Raw genomic sequence first — 20,795 nt, forward strand, 5'->3', positions numbered from 1 at the left:
ACTGTGTTGAGTGTGAATGAACAAATGCTCTGCTTGTCTTTTGCAGACAATGAACAACTGGCACGGTCTGGTACAAACTGTTTGGAGAATGTTGTCATCCTAAATGGTGAAAAGTTTACCCTAGAAATCTGGGATAAAACTTGTACTTGCATGCTGGATATTTTCAAAACTACAATCCCTCATGCGTAAGACGACTGTTAATATTTATACCTTGCAAAACAGTTCAGCTAGATGACTTACTGATTTAAAACTGTTAGATATCTAACAGGTGGGGTGAATAACAAGCTGTTACGTGTGGACTAAATAGAAGCAGTCTTGCTTGGAACATAATGATAAATCAGGTGCTAGATATCCTACTTTTGTGTTGTAAATGATAAACTGTTAAAAACTAGAAATACCATATGGGAGATAAGCAAACAACAAGAATTTAAAAAAACCCCAAACTGTAACTTGATTAAATATAAACATGTTGGATTTTTTGAGAAGTACTATCTGATATTTTTGGTCATTTTCTTTTTGTAATAGAAGAATGCTATTGATAGGCAGACTTCGCAATTTGTAATTACGTGTGAGCGCATAGAATCAGTCTCCTTTCTCATGGTGAAAGTATGCCTGCTTTTCCAAACAATTGTTTGGTGACATAAAACTGCTCAAAACAGTCTTTTCACTAAGCTGAAGCTTTTTAGATGGATAAGAAAAATTATGATAACAATATACAGGTATTCGTTTGTATTTTTAATGGAGGTTTTGTACTCTTTTTTCCCTTCTCTTTCTGAGCCATAGGAGGAGACTTCTTTCTCCCTTTTTTCCTCTCTTTTTATGGGATCTGGTTCTTTTTCTGTGACTTCTGCTTTGGCTGGCATTTCATATTTGTGTTTCTTAGTCCCTCTATTAGCCTTATTTTTGTGGCAGAGCTTTTCCTGCCTTCCCAGCCTCAATTTTTTTTTTTTTGACAACACAATTTTAATACCCAGCTTGTGGTGGAGGCTGCCCCAGGATTCAGAGAAGGCAGGAAATGCTTCTTTTACCTTTATTTTCACATGTTTGGAAGTAATACTATAGTTAACATTGAAATGAAGACAGAGACAAATTGCACAGTGGTAGATTTGAAAGTTTTATGGGCAAGTGCTTTATTGTTAATTGTCTTGAAATAGTCAGATGCTGTGAATCTCTGGAGTATAAAGTATCTTCTGGCAGAGGTTTTTATTAATCTGATCAGGTAGGATTACATCTGTTCTTTCTTAGCATTCATATAAAACATCTTCCAGGTATTGCTTAACTTCTTCATTTTAAAAGTTGCAGCATTCGCTGTGGGAGTTAAAAGTTGCAATACTAGCCTCTGCTGGTTCTTGGCCAGTTACTTTTCTGCAAAGACAGATGATAGTATTATTTCCTTGTTTGGAAAACTTAGCACTAGAATATTTACTCGGCTACCAATTTCAGCAAGGATCACTTACTACAAGAGCCCAAACTGTATTCTGGCCAAGCTTCCACAAAATCATTGAGGTGTTGATAGCTGAAGATACTAACACAGAATCACACAGAATGGCTGAGGTTGGAAGGGGCTCTGGAGGTTGTCTGGTCCAATTCCCCTGCTCAAGCAAGGCTACCCAGAGTAGTTTCCCCAGGTCCATGTCCTGGCTTTTGAGTATCTCCAAGGAGAGCCTCCCGGGGCAACCTGTGCCAGGGCTTGGTCACCCTCACTGTGAAAAAGTGTTTCCCAGTGTTCAGAGGGAACCTTCTCTGTGTTGGTTTGTGCCCGTTGCCTCTGGTCCTGACACAGGGCACCACTGAAAAGAGCCTGGCTCTGTCCTCTTTGCACCATCAGTTCAGGTATTTATATACGTTGATGAGGTGCTCCCCGCCCCAAGCCTTCTCCAGGCTGAACAGTCCCAACTCTTTCAGCCTTTCACCACAGGAGTGGTGCTCCAGTTGCTTAGTCATCTTTGTAGCCTTTTGCTGGACTCTCTTTAATACATCCATGCCTTCTCAAGAAGGCCCGCGGTCGTCTTCCCCACCAGCTCATCTTTCAGCACATGGGGACAGCTTGCTCCTGTGCCTTTAAGACTTCCTTCCTGAAGAATGCTCAGCCTTCCTGGACTCCTTTGCCCTTCAGGGCTGCCTCCCAAAGGACTCTGTCAACCAGGCTCCTAAACAGACCAAAGTCTGCCCTCCAGAAATCCAAGGTGGCAGTTCTGCTAATGCCCTCCTTACTTCTCCAAGAATCAAAAACTCTATCATTTCATGATCACTGTGCCCAGAACAGCCTCCAACCATCACATCCCCCACAAGTCCTTCTCTGGTCACAAATAACATGTCCAGCCGGGCGCCTTCCCTATTTGGCTCACTCATCAGCTGTGTGTCAGGAAGTTATCTTCCACACACTCCAGAAACCTCCTAGGCTATTTCCACTCCACTGTATTGTATTTCCAGCAGACATCTGGTAGGTTGAAGACCCCCATGAGGACATGGGCCAGCAATTGTGAGGCTTCTCCCAGCTGCTTGTAGAATAATTAATCTGCCTCTTCATCCTGGCTGGGTGGTCTATAACACACTCCCACCCTGATACCTGCCTTGTTGGCCTTCCCCCTGATTCTTACCCATAAACACTCAACACTATCATCACCATCATTAAGCTCTAGACAATCAAAACTCTGCCTAACATACAGGGCTACCCCACTGCCTCTCCTCCCTTGCCTATCCCTTCTGGAGAGCTTATAGCCATCCATTGCAGCACTCCAGCTGTGCGAGTCATCCCACCATGTTTCTGTGATGGCAGCTTTATCATAGTTTTCCTGCTGCACAATGGCTTCCAGCTCCTCCTGTTTGCCTGTGCTGTATGCATTGGTGTAGAGGCACTTCAGCTGGGCTGTTGTTGATGTCACCTTCTTAGAGGAACACCCCTTGATTCCCTTGAGGTGTTTCACCTGTGTTCCCCTCTTGGCTCCTATTACCTCAGTAGCCCCTAGTCCACCTCCATACAACTTCAGCTGTGCTCCAGTGAACTGAGCACATCTCAGACACAGGCTGAGGGCCCTCACTAGCACCCTGTCCCTCTAACCTTGGCATGTTGTTCCTCAGTTTGTCTCAGGCAAGCCTGATATTAACCCCCTTCTCATTCAACTCTAGTTTAAATCTCTGTCAATGAGCCCTGCAAGCTCCTGAGCAAAGATCTTTCCCCTTTGAGAAGCGTGAGTCCCATCAGATGCCAGGAAGCCTGGTGCTGTGTAGGCCATCCCATTATCAAAAAAAAACAACCCAAAACTGTGGCAATGACACCAGCCAGAGCCATGCATTAATAGATGGGGTGCGTCTGTTCCTTCCAGTATTGCTGCCTGCAACTGGAAGGAGAGCAGAGAAAATAACCTGTGCTCCAGGGTCCCTTACTAGCTGTCCCAAGGCCCTGAAGTCTATCTTGATTGCCCTTGAACTACATGTTGCAGTAAAGTTGAAGACTTTATGGCACAAAATTAACTACACTGTATTTAACAATCTCTAATCCAGAATAATCTGCAATTTGTGTCCTGGTAGCTTTCAAGAATCAATTCAGTTCTCTGCTCTGCTTTATTTGTTGTCTCATTACATGCCTCAAGATTTTCTCATTTCCTATCTTCGATTTGTCATTTCAGTTATGTGGGTTTTAATTGTATGGAGATCACTGGTCTGTGAATTTAGGATCCTTAATGCAATGGGAGAGATCTCAGGATACACAGGCATAAATGTCCATCAAGTGTTGCCTCACATAGATTGAAGCTAAATAGTTTGAAATCTTAACAGTGACAGAATACTTCAGTCTTAGTTTTGGCCATAGTTTTGATAGAACAAGAGATGATGGGACCGTGTAGGTTATTTAATCCAGCTTCCCTCAACTCTTGTCAGGAACAGAGAGCCCCAATAAGTTACAATTAATGCAGAAATTTTTTAGTGCTTAAGGCGAAGATCCTCAAGACAGCGACGTGCTATAGGAAAACAGCAGGAAGAGATGAGAAATATTACCAGTGACTTGGTACTCATAGCAGCAGTGAAACCTAAGTGGAAGTATTGAATCCGGTGTGGAAATAGAACCACAATGCTGGAACATATCCCAAACAGAATGCAAAACACCTCCAGACGTTTGTGCCAATTTGTCCTGGAGCATATTCATTCCTTATTCCAGATAAAGCGTGAGAGAACAAGGCCCACTAATGGCACGTGAGCACTGCCTAAAGCCAAGTCCAATATTTCTGAGAAAAATTAATCCGCCTCCACATAAGCCAGTTGTGTGTCCAAGGCAATTGGCAGAAACGTTACAAGTTCAAAATAGGCAATACTTAAATTTTTTTCCATATGTGTGAAAGAATAAAATGTAAACTTACAACTTAAATTAGTTTCTTAATTTTTTGAAATATCTGTATATGACTCTCTTCATGTTTGGCTTCTAAATTGAAAGAAACAAAACCTCCACCCTATTGAAGTGGACTTTTTTAGAATATCGGTTCTGATTTGTATTTCAAACTTACTAAATTTGGTGCTGGGTTTTGTGTTTTCAAGGCTGCTGACTTGGCAACCGGTTGGTGGGGAGCTTAGCTCTGGATCTCCCTCTGATGCAAAAGAAAAACTGGTAAGCTACTGAAATAAAAAATATTTTAAAAGCTTGCAGGAGTTTGGTACATATGTGTTGTGATGTAGAATAAGTGAAAAGTATACTTGGTTTAAACCCATTTTTCAATTTTGATGTACCTGAAAAAGTTTTTTCCAGATAAAGAGCTATTTAATGCTTAAAAATGACAAGAAATTAATTGAGGAAGAGAAGTATGTATTTTGTTATGGCAAAGTTGGCATCCGGAAGTTGGCTGTAGGTCATTATCTATATATGTTTTAGGTAATGCCCTGTGTCTGGTAGGTTTCTGTAGCACTGTATGTAGGGTTTGAGTCATTTTCTGGTTTGGGGTGTGCTTTTTGTTTCATTTTGCTCAATGTTCTCTTTGATGTATTGACATGATGAGAAAATGCTGGAGGTGGGAAGATTGACAGTTAGATTGACTTGTATTTCCTTCAGATTTTCTCTGGTGGTAAGAACCTAAACATCAGTGCTTAAAATAGAAAATATGTATAACCATCAGATTTCTTAGCACTGATTGAATAAACTGATGTAACACTTGGATTTGCCTACAAGTGGCAGCCCTGTAGCTACTTGACTACTGATGATTTTGCTTTTGGACGTTCTCACAAAATTGCTGCATGAAGTTCTTTATAGATTAATGAAGCATTTGATAAAAATTGTTCAGGGATATGGTCCCAAATGAGTTCTACTACGAGCCACTGACCCACTCTATTTATCTTTATGGAGTGTTAACATAATACACTTGCAACAGTGTGTAAATGTTTGTGATGTCCAGTTCTCATTATACAGGTATTTTACATCCATGTGACTGAATGTGCTTGCTATATCTTGACTCGTTTGTAGTGGTTTGATGTATAAAATGTTTTATGTAAACATTGGCTATGTTTTTGATCCATTTATGTCAGCTATAATAGCATGTGAAAACAACAAATATATTAAATGTCTTAGTCATGAATAAATTGAAAGATCTTTTCTCTTTGAAATAGTTTAACATGTTTTCAAAAATCTTTTTTTTTCTTCAGTGTGGAAAGACACTTTTAAATTCAAAATTAACAGAACTTGTATAATAAATAGTGTTAAAGGAGATACATTTTGGATCCTTTCTTTCAGTAGGGTAGAATTTTTGCAGGCTTTAGATATTTCCATCTGATTTTTCTTCAGGTAGTTCAAATATAATGAAACGTTCTACTATCTATAGACATAATATCTATTAAAAGTATATTTATATTGAGATTAAAACCGTAGTTATTTACTGGTATGAGTTGATCTGTTCTTATAGAAACTGTAGGTGTAGATGTAAGTCTTGCTAATGCCACAATATAGGGAATTAATGTGTGGTCTCCAGTGGCACTTAGGGAACAAATGCTGATAGAAAGGGACAGTAATTGCTATATATAACTGCTCTGCAGTTAATTATAACATACTTTTTTTTTTATTAATTATGTTTCCCTCTTTCAGTGAATGCTTTCTAAAATGAAAACAATAGGTATTACCATTGATTTTGACACTTTACATTCACCTGATGAAGGAGGAAGATGTTTGTTTAAAAAGAAAACAAAACCCCAACAATTCATCTTCCAAAGTCATTGTCACAAGGTAACACAAAGCAACATGGAGAATCAGAACACATTCCAGAGGTCTGCTGAAGCAGCTCTCTGGCAAAGGGATTTTAGATTAGAGCATTTCTTGATATGCATATATTCTCCTCCTTCATCAATGTACTGTGGTAAACTCCTGTAGCACCCACAAACATGTTAGTAGGAGCTTATAATTCAGAACATTCAAGGGAGTAAAGGCAGGTAAAGTTTGATGATAACCTCATATTGTTTGGACTTGTCATTTAAGAGCTGTGTGTTCACATTTTCACCCATTATAAAAGGAATACAGATTCTCACAGAAGCTAGTAGAGGTTTTTACTGTAGATCAGGGTAGACTGGAACCTTGCAGCAAACATCATACACTTAATCTGGTAAAAGTCAAACTAACTGTTGGCTGACATACTAAATGAATGCTTGGATGGCATACAAAAAACCTGCCATGTAATGAAGTATTTGCTGCTGGTTAAATTTTCAATTCGTTCTTAGTAGGTCCTTTTTAGTACATCTTTCTTGAATGCTAATATCAAATACGATTAAAGTGGATGAAGAAGTGCAGTGTTGAAACAGCAAATGTCTTAAGCTTTGAGGAACACAACATTATTGATGATGAGCTTGCAGAGGTTTTCTGTACGTTAATTTTTCTTTCTTTCTTTTCAGGATACAATCTCACAGAAGTCAGTAGATATTAATGATTCTATTCAGCCTAGATCTTCAGATGGACGTCCATATCAGCCCAGCGCAGGGTCCACAGTGGGTGAAGAAATGAGTAAAACCAGGCCAACAGCAAGTGCGTGTCTTGTAGTGATTTGGCATTTTCTATCTGTTAAGAGTAGTATTTAGCAGATGTTTTGTATCTTTAGTTGTAGCCCCAGCTATAACTTTAGAAACGGAAGGTGAAGAAAGTTTACATTGGTTAAATTTTTGTCTTCATGTAGTATGACAGAATTCTGTTGGACTCTGGTGTGTCCGCATTTTTGACCTGTGCTTTAAAAATCTGGAGTTCAGCTGCTAACTTGCAGGCTTTTTACCCAAAGCAAAATATTAAAAATAATACTCTCCTTACAAAGCTATGTAAATGAGTATTTGTTTTTCTTCAGAGCAAAGTTCCTTCTGTGCAGAATGCAACATAAGCTGAAAAAGAAAAAGGTATTTACACTGATTTGAAGGGAGTGTATCAAACCGTTAAGATACTTGTGCAAAGTTAGATGTTGGTGCTTAAAATGCTCATGTCTGGTAGTATTAGTGCTTGCCAGAGGTACTAACAAGCATCGGTGGTATCAGTGCTGTCCTAAGCCTCCTCTGCCTGCAGAGCCTCAGCCTCTGGTTCTTGCCATTGCGCTGGTGCGAGCAACGAGGTCACTGACTTTTTAGGTAATGTTCAATATTTGTCTAATATGTGGCAAGAGACTTAAAAGTTAGGATATAGTTTTTTAAAACCTACCAATTGTTACCATGACGATCAGTCCTGGTTTTAGAAGAGTAATTCCAATAGGTGGATTCCAGGTTTGGTTTACGAATGTGCTTTTGAAATTAAGCTGTTCTTCACCTTACCCCCCAAAATAGCTCAACAAAGAAAAGTAAGTATTGCAGTTCTTCAGTTAACAAACAATTTTATTTTTATTTTCTTTAAAGAATTTCCAGAACAGAAGTTATTTGCTGCTCTTTTGATCAAATGTGTTGTACAACTGGAACTCATTCAGACTATCGACAATATTGTGTTCTTCCCAGCAACTAGCAAAAAAGAGGATGCAGAGAATCTAGCAGCAGCACAAGTAAGTAGAACTGATGGGTATCTCTCTCTTTAACAGCTTTTTCTCTAGTGGATGAAGTTTCATAAACTCCTGTAACATCTTCTAATTTACAATTTTACAATCTTGCATTAAATTGCATTTGCTGCGCTGGGGCAGCACCCTGTGGAGATTAAAACATGTATTGTTCAAAGGCATTTATGTAACTGGATGTAGATACGACTTTTAATACAGTTTTAAGTTTAAATACAAGTACAGATGAAAACAGGGTAGGATTGAGTTATCACAGGAGCTTGCTGAAGACAATTGTGAATTATTACTTGAAATACCTTTTTTTTTAATAGAGAGATGCAGTAGACTTCGATGTCCATGTGGATACACAAGATCAAGGGATGTATCGTTTTCTAACGTCACAGCAGCTTTTCAAACTTCTTGATTGTCTGCTGGAATCTCACAGATTTGCTAAAGCATTTAATTCAAACAACGAACAAAGAACTGCTCTCTGGAAAGCAGGTGAATCAGTCACTTTGAAGAAATACCTTGCGAGAATGTGTTACTGTGCTTTGAATTGACCCAAAAATAGGTCAAAAGTACTTTGATGCTGAATGTAAAATTGAATATCAGGCTGTAACTTCATAACCCTAGAGTCCCTAAGGGGAGGAGACCTCATCTGTGCAGGTGCAAATATCTTTTTGATTTCCTAAAATCGAAGGTTTGGCTGGGTTCTGGCTGCCAAGCCAATCCCTGGCTGCAGGTGTGAATCCCATGCTTGGGAGCTGCAGGCAAAAACCCCAAAACTTGTCGGGGGGGTTGTTTTACCTACCAGGGTATAAGTGAATGTCGTGGTTTAGCGGCAGCTCAGCCCCACACAGTCGCTCACTCACTGCCCCACCGGTAGATGGGGGAGAGAATCAGAAGGGTAACGCTCGTGGGTTGGGATAAGAACAGTTTAATAATTAAAATTAAAAGAAAACAACAGTAGAAATGCAATGTAAAGGAGAACAACGAGAGGCGCAAAGCCCCGGGGAGGGGGGAAGGGAGGGGAGAGGGGGAACGAACCGCCGGAACAAACTGCCCACGCCGCAACCGCGCGCCGCCCGCCGACCCGACGCCGCGCCGCCTCCGCGCTCGCGCTGCAGCTGCCCCCACCTCAATATATTGGTCATGGTGTCACATGGTATGGAATGAACCTGCCATTGGCCAGTTGGGGTCAGCCGTCCCCACCATGGCCCTGCCCCTCCCAGCCCCCCCCCGCCACGCGGCAGAGCGCGGGAAGCTGGAAAGGTAGCCGACCCCCACAGTGAGGAGAATTAACCCCTTCTCAGCCAAAACCAGCACAGTGAAATATATCATTTTCTGAAACAGTTAGAAAAGGGGCACTCTGCAGCATTATGTTTAATCTATTCCTTCCACCACAGTTAGCTATATTAGTATTTTTAATGGTGAATGCATACTGTGAATATGCAGCAAGCCTTTTTGTGCATTGTGCATTTCTGTGTACACAGAACCACGTCAGCTTGAGCGAGGTAGTATTTATGGGTATGCTTTTTGCTAGTATGGGCCTCTGCTAACAAACTGAGTTCAATTATACAGTAACAGCTTTGGAAACAGGAGTATTTTAGCCATTCTTATTGAAAATAGAGCAATAAAACAGTATACACTATAGATATACAGTTGAGACAAAATGGCTCATTGTTCAGGGGGTTAGAATGCACTTTTATTATAAACCCAGGTTTCACATCTACTTGGCAGCCTATATAAAAACGGGTGCCAAACACAATTATGGTGTATTTGTAGGTTCATTTTTAGCAGTACTCTATTGTACTAAATGTTGTGAGAAATTAGTTACGTACGGTGGTTCTTCTGTCTACCTGCAGAAGATGCTTAGAAGTAGTGCGGGACTGTAAGGAGAATGTCAGATGAAACAAATCTAAACGGACGCTTGGAATTCCTCTAGGTTTCAAAGGCAAATCAAAGCCTAATCTTCTGAAACAGGAGACTAGCAGTCTTGCCTGTGGGTTGCGCATTCTGTTCCGTATGTACATGGATGAAAGCCGTACCAGTGCATGGGAGGAAGTCCAGCGGCGACTACTAAAGTAAGGTCCATGTAGCTGAACTTGTTGATGTTATTTCTGATGTTAAAGAACGTTTATTTGAAAGGACAGACCTCCTCTGTCTGCAGTAATCTTCTTAGAGCCAACACAGTGTGGTGGTGGTCACAGCTAATGTTTTTTTGTGTGTGGAGAGTGCTGTGCTACTAGCAACTAATGCTGCCTCTGCTTTTTCTTCTCATTACATGTTTTGCAGGAGAGAACAAAGGTTTTTGTCACCTGTTTTTGTTGTTGTAGCATGTGGGTAGGTGGGGGATCATTACAGCTCCTCTTTAAAAAGAAGAGCAACCGTCACCTAAACCCTGCTTTTTTCTTTCAGTAACCTCAGATATTTTAGGGAACTGATGCTGTTTGTTCTCATCTGCGGAAAAGCACTAAGCTTGAGGAACGAGTGGGCATACAGCAGCTTTTGGCTTTTTGGTTATTCATTACTGTGAATACTAAGGTTCACCTAAATGTTTTTTAGTTTACAAAGTTACTCACGGAAGCGTTGGAATAGCAGAGGGCTTAAAACCATGGCAGTAACACAGTGAAAGTATTTTAAGGTTTGTAGACCAGGGAGCAGCTGAGAACTCCCGTCAGCATGAGATCAGTTTTCAGTCTATGTATCATTTTGTCGCATGCATTTTAATACCTCTCAAAGAGGACTTGATACACTTCAAATACAGATCGTGATTGAGTTTGGGCAGCATATTTAATACTGAAGTCCTAGGACTTTGGTTTTGAGTCGAACAAAATTGCTGCTTTCTGTTACTGATCAGGCTTACAGTAGCTTTCATAAAACGATGCTCATCTACACCAGGGCTCTACAGTGGTAAAGTTGCAATGCCAAAGCTCCCTCTCTGCAGTAGAGCTCAAAATAAAATGCTGGTTACTAGTTTTTGTGTCTTTTCTCTCTAGTGTCTGCAGTGAGGCTCTGAGTTACTTCCTCACTCTTACATCAGAAAGTCATAGGGAAGCCTGGACTAATCTGTTACTCTTATTTTTGACTAAAGTCCTGAAGATAAGTGATGAAAGGGTAAGTAACTGTTTGGAATGTTTTTTAAGACAATGTTTACAGGTAAGAAGTAGTTCCAGACAGGTTCTTCACGCACAGTTACCTACGTGACTTTAAAAGCTCCTGCTGCTCTGTAGACAGTCTGTGTTGAGGGAATGTATGTTGAAATTGTACTTGACAGCTACTGACAGTAGCAGCGCAGAATGAGGGTGCAGTGAGCGATAAAATAAAATGTGTCTGAGAAAATTTAAAAGATGCTAAAATTCTTTAGAAGTGTCTGTGTTAAGTTGCTTTACCCCTCTCCTGCTAAGGAAGAGGTTTAGTGGCTGATACTTTATTCAAAGAAGTAGCTCCTGTTTCTGCTTCCAGTGTTATATGTACCTCCCCTTGACCTTCTCCAAAGCAATTCTGCAGTAAATAAATCTGTATTTAGATCTCCCTTGATTTCTAACAAAACTTGGCTGAAGTATTAAGTGAAAGGGGCCAACTACAACAAACAACTTCACTGATAATAGAGAAAGTCTTCCTCTTGAAGAGCAAGCGTTAGCCAGGAGCTGTGTGTAGCTAGTGCGCGTCTGTCAGAGTGCATCGCAGCTGTCTCAGCCTTACTCTAGCACTGCCGGCTTCGGCTTTAAAGATGCCTCTGCCTGTCACTTTGTGGGTTTCTCACCTTGACTTGGGAGAGTATTTAGAATGCTTCACTTGCAACACGCTTTCTGAGGTGTACTGATGCATACTAGAGTAATTTCTTCTGTTTGTTTTCTCCTCAGTTCAAGGCTCATGCCTCATTCTACTATCCTCTGTTGTGTGAAATTATGCAGTTTGACCTTATTCCTGAGCTTCGAGCTGTTCTACGAAGGTTTTTCTTGCGGATTGGTGTGGTTTTCCAAATATCCCAGCCACCAGAACAAGAGTCTGGAATAAGCAAGCAGTAGCAGCTAGTGACTGAGTATTGCTCCCTTTAAAAGTTTGTATTCCTCAGCTAAATAAAAGGACCAGGTAGCTGAGCCATTCTGTCTGGATATCCGTAAAAACGGTTTCTTAGTTTGGCAACGCGTATCCGAGGGTTAACGGTACAGATGCTTACAACTGTAATTAAGGCTTGCAACACTCCAGTCCCTGTATTTCCTGATGGATTCTCTCTGTCGGTTCCTCTTACCTGGCTCATGCTGAGCACAGAGCCGGTTTTTAGCACAGTCCTCTAGTCAGCATGGGCTGCGATATCCTTTACTGTCCTAGACAGCAGCATAGCAACAGATGTTTATGGTGGGTGTGAAAGTAAAATGTACCCAAAGAACTATATATGTAAAGGTTTGAGCTTCTGCAAGAAGTACAACTCAGGAGAGCTGTATTTTGAAGGATTAAATGTTTATAGTGAAAAGAAAATGGAGATTATTGTTCATGGTAAAAGATATTTAGCAACTATGTCTGATATTCTTATTCTAAGATTTTTGCACACTCAGGCTGTCTGAGACATTGGTAATCATCCTTCTGTGAAAAATGTACAGAGATGCAGGTCTGTAATATAAACTCTTTAACACTATACAGTTCTTCCTGAATCGTTTTATTTCTGTATTATTGATTTGCTGAAAACCCATAACACTTCATTGTTTACCAAATGCACTAGAAGTTTGGGTTTCTTTTTTTTGGGTTGTGATTTTTTCTTTTCCTTTCTTTTTTGTTTCTTTTTTTTTTTTTTTTGGTTTTGTTGTAGCCCAGAAGTTAGTGTTGCTGACTTTTGTCAAGAACAGAGGTAGAAATATCACGGCTGACAAAACTACCTGTAATATACTTGTTTTAGGGCTTTTAAATATAACGAGCCATTGAAATGATGATCCTTCAAGGACTGGAACTTGAATCACTGCAAACAAGTCTAGGTTGTGTCTGCTGTCAGATGTTTTTTGTTTGATGTAGATTTCACTCTTATGTACAGAATTTAATGTTGAGTATATTCAAGTAACAAATCTGGCATGGTTTGGGGATGGTTAAATTTATTGGAAACGTATTCATACTGTGAATTGTGCTCCGATGGTTAAAAGACAAGATTGTCAAGCATTCTGTATTACAATGGATGTAGAAATTTTTTTCAGATGGACAAAATGTATATGGTACAGATCTGTAAAGTTTTCTATGTAAAAAAAAATTCTGTACAACTTTCTGTACAATATTTGGTTCTCATCTGGCATATTCTAATCAGGTTATAGGTCAATAAAGTTTTTGAACTCTTTCATCAGTGCAATCAAAACCGGTCTAATCCACAGCTACTTGTTTCACAGTTTCCTTTGCCTCTCATGCTCTCGGTTCAAAGGAGCAAACCCCAGCCCTCTGGGGCCAGAAAGGAGGGTGCCCTTTGGTTGACCAGGATCTGATTTCTCACCGTTAGGCAAACACAGGGTGAAAAAGAATCATAGAATCATAGATTCGTTAGGGTTGGAAAAGACCCATAAGATCATGAAGTCCAACTGCTAACCTATCACTGCCAAGTTCTACCGCTAAACTATATCCTCAAGCACCACATCTACCCTTCTTTTAAATACCTCCAGGGATGGAGATTCCACCACCTCCCTGGGCAGCCTGTTCCAATGCCTGACAACCCTTTTGGTGAAGAAGTTTTTCCTAATATCCAATCTAAACTTCCCCACGCGCAGCTTGAGGCCGTTTCCTCTTGTCCTATTGCTTGTCACTAGGGAGAAGAGACCAACCCCCACCTCCCTACAACCTCCTTTCAGGCAGTTGTAGAGAGCAATAAGGTCTCCCCTTGGCCTCCTCCAGACTAAACAACCCCAGCTCCCTCAGATGTTCCTCATAACACTTGTTCTCTAGACCCTTCACCAACCTTGTTGCCCTTCTCTGGACATGCTCAAGCACCTTGATGTCCTTCTTGTAGTGAGGGGCCCAGAACTGCACACAGCACTCGAGGCGCGGCCTCACCAGTGCCGAGTACAGGGGCATGATCACCTCCCTGCTCCTGCTGGCCACACTGTTCCTGATACAAGCCAGGATGCTGTTGGCCTTCTTGGCCGCCTGGGCACACCGCTGGCTCATGTTCAGCCGGCGGTCGAGCAACACACCCAGGTCCTTTTCCTCCAGGCAGCTCCAGCCATTCCTCCCCAGGCCTGTAGCTGTTGTTGTGACCGAAGTGCAGGACCAGGCACTTGGCCTTGTTGAATCTCATTCTGTTGGCTCTGGCCCAACGATCCAGCCTGTCCAGGTCTCTCTGTAGGGCCTTCCTGCCCTCCAGCAGATCAACACTTCCACCCAGCTTAGTGTCATCTGCAAACTTACTGAGGGTGCGCTTGATCTCATCCAGATCATCAATGAAGATATCGAACCCCCCCAGCACTGAGCCCTGGGAACACCACTCGTGACTGGCCACCAACTGGATTTGACTCCATTCACTACTACTCAGTTTAAAGAAAAAAAGAAAAAAGGAAGACTAAAAGTGCTTGTAGGTGGACTAGTGAAATGAACCCTGTAGTGCTGCACAGATAGAAACTCAAATACTGTGTTCTGCTTTCTGGAGACTGAAATATTAATATGAAACAGACCATGGAATAAGGGTGGCTGGGAGGGAAGGGCTGGGATTACAGTTCATCTGACCACTGGCTCAGAATGCATCAACCAGCTGAGCCCTGTCAGTGTTTGATTTTGTAAGTGAAAGCAGAATTGGATTGTTCTCTAGTGTGTTCTCATAAAACTCATGACTAGAAAAGGTCTCTCATGCCTGAGAAAGCGGATGAGGGGGCCTAATCGCAGAGATGAATGAGTCCCCCTGAAGCTGCTCACAGCAGGCTCCAAAAATAAGCGTAAACTACGGAAAAGCCGGTGAAGGGAATTAAAAGGCGTGACCTGCACCTAAGAGTTTTCTCATAATACTAATTGGGGGTGGAGCAAATCCAAATTGCATTGGTCAGCATTAGAAGGGGGAGCGTTGAAGTTATTTTAATTAATTGTAACTGTACAGCCTTTTCTCTTGGGCTGCATTTTATTTTTTCAGTTTTGTTGTGTAATATCTTAAACCACTCTACTAGGCCAGGCCTGAGGTCTTGTCTGTTGGACAGTGATAATTCTTGTCTGTTGGACAGTGATAATTAATAATTCTTAGAGTATAATGTGTCCCATCGCTGCTGATGCCGTATGCTCTCCTGTGCCTGTGGCAAACAGCGTTCTTGGTACCACCCTGGAGGTGTTCCTGACAGTCCTGCCCAGGGCACTGTTGCAGCAGCCGTTCATGTAGCTGGTACCCCCGTCTGCCCAATTCCTTTTTAAATGTCTGCCTTCGATCGCCAGTCAGGGGCAGGGAGTACAATAGATTATCTAAAACGTTTGATAGTTTAGGTGGGGGGGAGGGTGGTTTTGTTTTAAACCTTACTGCTTCTTTGTTCTGCTGTGTGCCCCTCTTTAGTAATGATTTTTTTTACAGCATGACCTTGTCATGCCTTACCTTATTTATTGCTTATGTGGAAAAGGCCTAATAGCTGTTTAGTCTTGGTTCACTGGAAACTGAACTCCTCTATCATAATCATTGTCTTCTGTAACCTCGCGTTAATTCTTGCAATGCCAGACCCGCACCAGCTCTACTCTGGGTATTCAATGCTCACATCTGCAAGGATTGTCAGAAAAGCAGGGGCAGGAAAGGGGTTCTTTTTCAGTCATCTCAACTTTGCGCTCAGGAGCGTGGATTGCACCCGGGTTTAGTTTGCAGACTGCACTGTCATGATTTTTTTAAAAAATTTAAAATGTAGGAAGGCAGGCAGAAAGGCCCTTCCTACACCTGAACCTCAGAGCTGCGGAGAAAGCTGAAGGGAAGATCTGGCAAGGAAAGGTGTGAAAGACCAAGCGTATCCTGACCAGCAGCCTGGCTGCCGCAGGGAGGAGAACTGTAAGGAAGAGTGCAATTCACTGCGCAATGTGCTGTTGAGCAGGGAGGTTAAATTAAGTTCAGTGGTTTCAGGTCACAGCAGAGGTTAAGGAAGGAACTGAAAGAGGGCTCCTGAGCTGTGTCTTGCAGTTATGTGAGGCTGGCTTTGTGCATCTGTTGGGCAGGGAGTGCCGTAAAACTTACTTTGATTACAGGTCAAGGAATAAAGAAAAATTAAACTCTGTAGGTGACTAGATGAGGAAGAAAAGTTCTCCATCTAGCCTGGCGTTAGTTAGTAGAGCAAATGTATCACAAAGTTCAACATGTGAAGCGACTGAGGAGACCTTGGGCATCAAAACCAAGGGAAAGGCTGGCAGGTGACAAATGGAAGAACAGTATGAAATATATACAGTGGGCTTCAGCATGGGAGGCTGCCTGCTAGGGTGGTAATGGGCTTATAAAACCTTTTCACCATAGCTGCTTAAAATTATTTTGCATTCCCACCTCTTGGAAATTGAGAATCAAGTAGCCACAAGGCCTGCCCCACACCCACTCTGGCCTCAGGCTTGGGTTATGCCAAGCTCCCTCCATTAGTCACCGCCCAGGGCAGCTGTACCCAGGCTGATGAGCCCAAAGCTCATGGTAACAGCCAGCCTCACCTGGCACTTCCTCTCGGGGAAGGAACATGCTAAATCCACGAAGCAGCCAAGCACAACGCAGAACTGAAGTACAGCTCTCAACAAGCATCTCTTGCTGCCATCATCACAGAACGGCTGCGGCTGTCAAGCAGGTAGACAGGCGCTTGAAGGCAGCATTTTAGTAAAAACAAGAGACTTGTTTTTACAAGTTGTTTTGGTTTCATAGTTTGTCCTTCCCTGCTGGCCAAGCTTTGGCCTCTGGCTGGGAACACCTAACAACGACAAGTGCTTCACCTTGGTGTTTCAGTTCACTGCGCTCCTAAAATCTTGTTTCTACCTGCACAGCCTTCTTGGTAATTGCCCTGTGCTTTTATTCAGCAACTTTTATGTTTTTCTTGCTGCTTTGAAGACAGCCTAATGTGTCAAGTTTGTTCATGAGTAGATATAAGCTGAAGCAAATGATAAATGGAGAAAAGGGAAGTCTGCCTCACATTTTTAGTAGCAAAATAATTTATTAACTCTTAAATCAGAACCATAAATTAAATATATGCAACAATATCAGTATTTCCAGCACGTAAGAGTTTAGGGGACAAAAGACACATTGCTAATAGTCATTTTTTGATGAAACCGCTGAGCTTTCATGCAGCATAGCTCACATCACTGTATGAAAAGCAAGTGCCCTTCTCCAAGTTACATACTCTTTTACCAAAAGCCTAAACTGCACCTCTGCCATTGGGTTACTCTATTTTCAGAGAGTTTTGGAGTTTGGCTATAAACAAAGCTAAAAATTAACTTTGATTTAATATCAAATTCACACACACACACACAGCTTCTGTGGTAAGTCCAGCTCTGAGGCTGAAACTTCACTTGTATAAAAAGTGCAAAAACTGCCAAGCTACTCCTCCACTTCCCACGTCACGCAATATAAAATATCCCTGCTCTACATCTCCATTACGCTGCAGCTTCTCTTACTTTATTATTGCTACTTTAAATAATACGTACAGCTCCACACTATGTACAGGGAAGAGAACTATCCCTACAAGAGACCTTGGAAAGTGCAGTAGTGCTGAGCAGCCCCTCCCCCGCCGCAAGGCACCGCTGGTCGCAGGGGCTCCAGTCAGCCGTGCGCGGTCGAGAGGCCTTGCCAACTAAGCAGGAGCGTGTTTTCGGGTGGAAGTTTTGCTGGGCTGGACTGTTCAGCCATGAGCCTTTGGAGCGTCTCCGACGTTCCCGGTCGCAGCCAGGGCTCTGTTGCAACCGTGTCAACGGAACCGGGCCGTCTGCCAGCGTGCGGTGGAGCAGCCTTCAGAAGGTCCTCTGCGTCTCCTAAGGAAACGTTATCACCTGAGAGAGGAGGAGAGCAACGTACGCGTGTTAAAGGACGACAGCTTATCACATCTCGCCACAACATTTTGTTACATCGAAGAGGCTTATTTATCTGCAATAAATGCATAAAGAATGCTTTTAAGGTACGTTTGTTTGTACTTAACGCACATCTTTGACGTTCTGAGGAACTGGGCCCACCCAGAGTCAACAGCTAATGATGCCAAGTCGTTGATGTCTAATGCCAACAGCTCCTGCCCCTGCCAGATCAACAAGGAGGCACACGGGCACCCCTGGATGGCTGTGGTAGTAGGTTCTTGCTTTCCCACAGCCTCCTATTATAGCGACAAGTCAAATCTGTCAGCACATACACGCGTAGGAAATGCATATAAAAGTAAGGCCATTAAATTACGGCGTTATGGCTGAATGCTCTAGTATAGCCAGCCTCCTACGCAGGAGAGAACTCAGGAAGAATTATTTTAACACTGGTAAAACACTGGTAAACGGTGCAAACGCAAGCAAGGCAGTACATCACAGTCCAGCACAGCTAATAACCTTAATGCAATGTCATTCTGAAATGCACACTGGGTAGGTTGTCATCTTCCAGCTACAAAACAAACCACACAAAAAAGAGAAAAACCCAAAAAACCAAGAACAGCCTTGTCTTTGAACTTGGGGTTGTTACCACTCTGACCGCTACTATTACCTGTTTCTATTCAGTCAGCCATCACACAGTTTTTAGTGTGGATAATCAAACAACATAGTTTTTTATATATATATAAATATAAAAGCATATAAATGTATCATTTCTCTGTGCTGTTCATTTTTTGGATTCAGAACGATACTAATTCCAGTAAAGCGTAACAGAATTGTATATTCTTTAGTGATTAAAATATTTCCCTTAAGCAATTCTTAAGTGTCATGTAATTTAAGTATTTGGATGATTTTTTTTTTCCAAACTTCAGATTTTTATTCTGGGGAAAAAAAATGTCAACTTTTAAAAATTTTATTTTAAATCAAAGCTCTTCTGAAGCTTCTTGTTAAAACTTGAAAGTTAGTTGATGGTCTAAGCACGGGTGAGAGAACCCAAGTCCCGCCGAAGCAGCAGCCAGGCACGTAGATGTGAAGGGAACAACGGAAACCGCACAGTCCCACATACGTTGGGAGCAAAGGCTCAGTTTTCCTTAGTGTCTAAGATGGGATGCAGGTTCTGAAACAGAATGCCCAATACTTTTTGTTCAAAGTAACTTGGCAGTGAATCCACTAGTTCTGTCACATCATACAGAGGGTGATCTGATCTTCCTACAAGCCTTCTCAGTTTGGTAAAACAAAACTTCTCTGTAAAATCAGAAGTGTAAACAGCCCGCCCTCTCTCTAGGGCCTGTCGCCTCCTTTGCTTGATGCGGGGTTTAAAGCTGGCAGAGCGAACCTCTCTCCTAAATCCTGGGTCAGATGAACCCTCCTGTGGGTTGGAACCCGCAAGTTTTTACATCCGTAAGTTATGGTGGGGTTAACAACAGCACACAGCAGGAAAAATAATACCTGAAGATTTTCATTTTGATACCTTTTTAAGAGTTGATATTCAGAAACAACAAAAATAAGGTAAGGTATTTGTTCAGAGACAAACTGTGGACTTTCAGCCCAGAAGGCTGCATTTCCCCAAGTTCAACTATTCCTGCCTTCAAAGACAAAGCCATTAGATCTTCCAGCAGTCACAGGTAAGATCGTAGTGCACATCACTGTATCAGACTCATTTGGTGCTGTTTTTAGAAAGCTCAACAGATCAGCGATAGTACAAAACTTGCTTCATTGTGAATTTCAACACTTTTTGCATACTCCATAAAAAACTGTTCTTAATTGGGCCGTATATAAAGAGTTTTCTTTGGAGTTGCCACTTGACAATTCACAGTTTGTATTTGGAGGCTGGGGATAAGCAGACCTCTTTCCTTCACCAGAAATACGGATTTAGAAATTGAGTGGTGTCTGGACTCCCGCTAAACGCTGCCTGCAGCACATCCTGCCCCTAGATGAAAACAAACTCCTTCAGCGCCCTGGAGTGGGTATTAGTGTTTGTCTTCTGCCAGCCTGCGTTTACCAGGAGTCAGTGCTGCTGCCTGCTGTAGACCTTCACAGGCTCCAGCATTCCTTAAAGGCAGAGAGGAATGCCTAAAAAATCTCAAGCAATTTAGGCAACTTCTCTTACATACAGCAGGGTCTCAGCCACATACCTAAGGTGCTCAAAGCTGTGAGAGTTCTCTCTTCTGTGACTCCGTCTGCTCTTGTTTATGCTGCTGCCTTACAGGGACTTCATCACCCAAAGTACTCAGCAACTCTACACTGATGAGAATGGTTTTTTTGAGTGGGTGAAAACAGAGGAGGAGGCCTGGCCCCAGTATGCGCTAATTTTCCATTTAAGAAAACAATTCTAGGGTGGCTTTAGGGTTCCCACATCAGTCCCATAAAGAAAAAGTGAACTGCTATGAACAGAGCCTCCTGACTATGTCAACCAGTTCAGCTCTTAAAATTTATCAAAGTCTGTAAACGGCCATATCCCGGTCATTTAAAGGGAAGGTAATCAGTCGGGAGTTCCTTAGTTATGTATTTGGCAGGGTTGGTTTCTCCCAGCAGCGTCTCTAACGGTGGAGGAGAAGTAACAGTCCTAGCTGTCAGGAAAGCAAGAGGATGCCACAAGGGTTCTATCAAACTGCTAGGGAAAAGGAATACAACCACTTGGCTTCACTCTTGTTTTTGCTGGGGTTTTGTTTTTGGGTTTTTTTGGTTGGTTGGTTTTTTGAGTTTGGGGTTTTTTTTTTTGTAATGTCAGTGACTATTAGGAAGGAACAGGAGTGCAGGCAGCAGCGCAGCCCCAGCGACTACAGCTGAGCAAAAGGATCTCGTTACATTTCCAAGAGGCAC

The 20,795-nt window shown here is 42.1% G+C and overlaps 2 protein-coding genes across 9 annotated transcripts in view; one reads left to right on the forward strand and one right to left on the reverse strand.

Moving 5' to 3' along the window:
- Window positions 1–13,287, forward strand: part of ARFGEF1 (ADP ribosylation factor guanine nucleotide exchange factor 1) — a 100,578-nt gene extending 87,291 nt beyond the window's left edge. Inside the window, exons 32-39 of the mRNA XM_064442586.1 lie at window positions 47–185; window positions 4,531–4,600; window positions 6,859–6,988; window positions 7,834–7,973; window positions 8,294–8,462; window positions 9,907–10,045; window positions 10,961–11,078; window positions 11,828–13,287. Of these exons, the coding sequence (XP_064298656.1) occupies window positions 47–185; window positions 4,531–4,600; window positions 6,859–6,988; window positions 7,834–7,973; window positions 8,294–8,462; window positions 9,907–10,045; window positions 10,961–11,078; window positions 11,828–11,992 (1,070 nt within the window). The 3' untranslated portion in view covers window positions 11,993–13,287. The remainder of the gene's footprint in view (window positions 1–46; window positions 186–4,530; window positions 4,601–6,858; window positions 6,989–7,833; window positions 7,974–8,293; window positions 8,463–9,906; window positions 10,046–10,960; window positions 11,079–11,827) is intronic.
- A 3,756-nt stretch (window positions 13,288–17,043) lies between these two features.
- CSPP1 (centrosome and spindle pole associated protein 1) overlaps window positions 17,044–20,795 on the reverse strand; it is a 65,673-nt gene continuing 61,921 nt past the window's right edge. For all 8 annotated transcript variants that reach the window (XM_064442592.1, XM_064442589.1, XM_064442593.1 and 5 more), the window contains one exon: window positions 17,044–17,900. In XM_064442592.1, coding sequence (XP_064298662.1) covers window positions 17,674–17,900 — 227 coding nt within the window. In that variant the 3' untranslated portion in view covers window positions 17,044–17,673. The remainder of the gene's footprint in view (window positions 17,901–20,795) is intronic.

This window comes from Phalacrocorax carbo, chromosome 2 (assembly GCF_963921805.1).
Source record: "Phalacrocorax carbo chromosome 2, bPhaCar2.1, whole genome shotgun sequence".
Classification (NCBI taxonomy): Eukaryota; Metazoa; Chordata; class Aves; order Suliformes; family Phalacrocoracidae; genus Phalacrocorax; species Phalacrocorax carbo.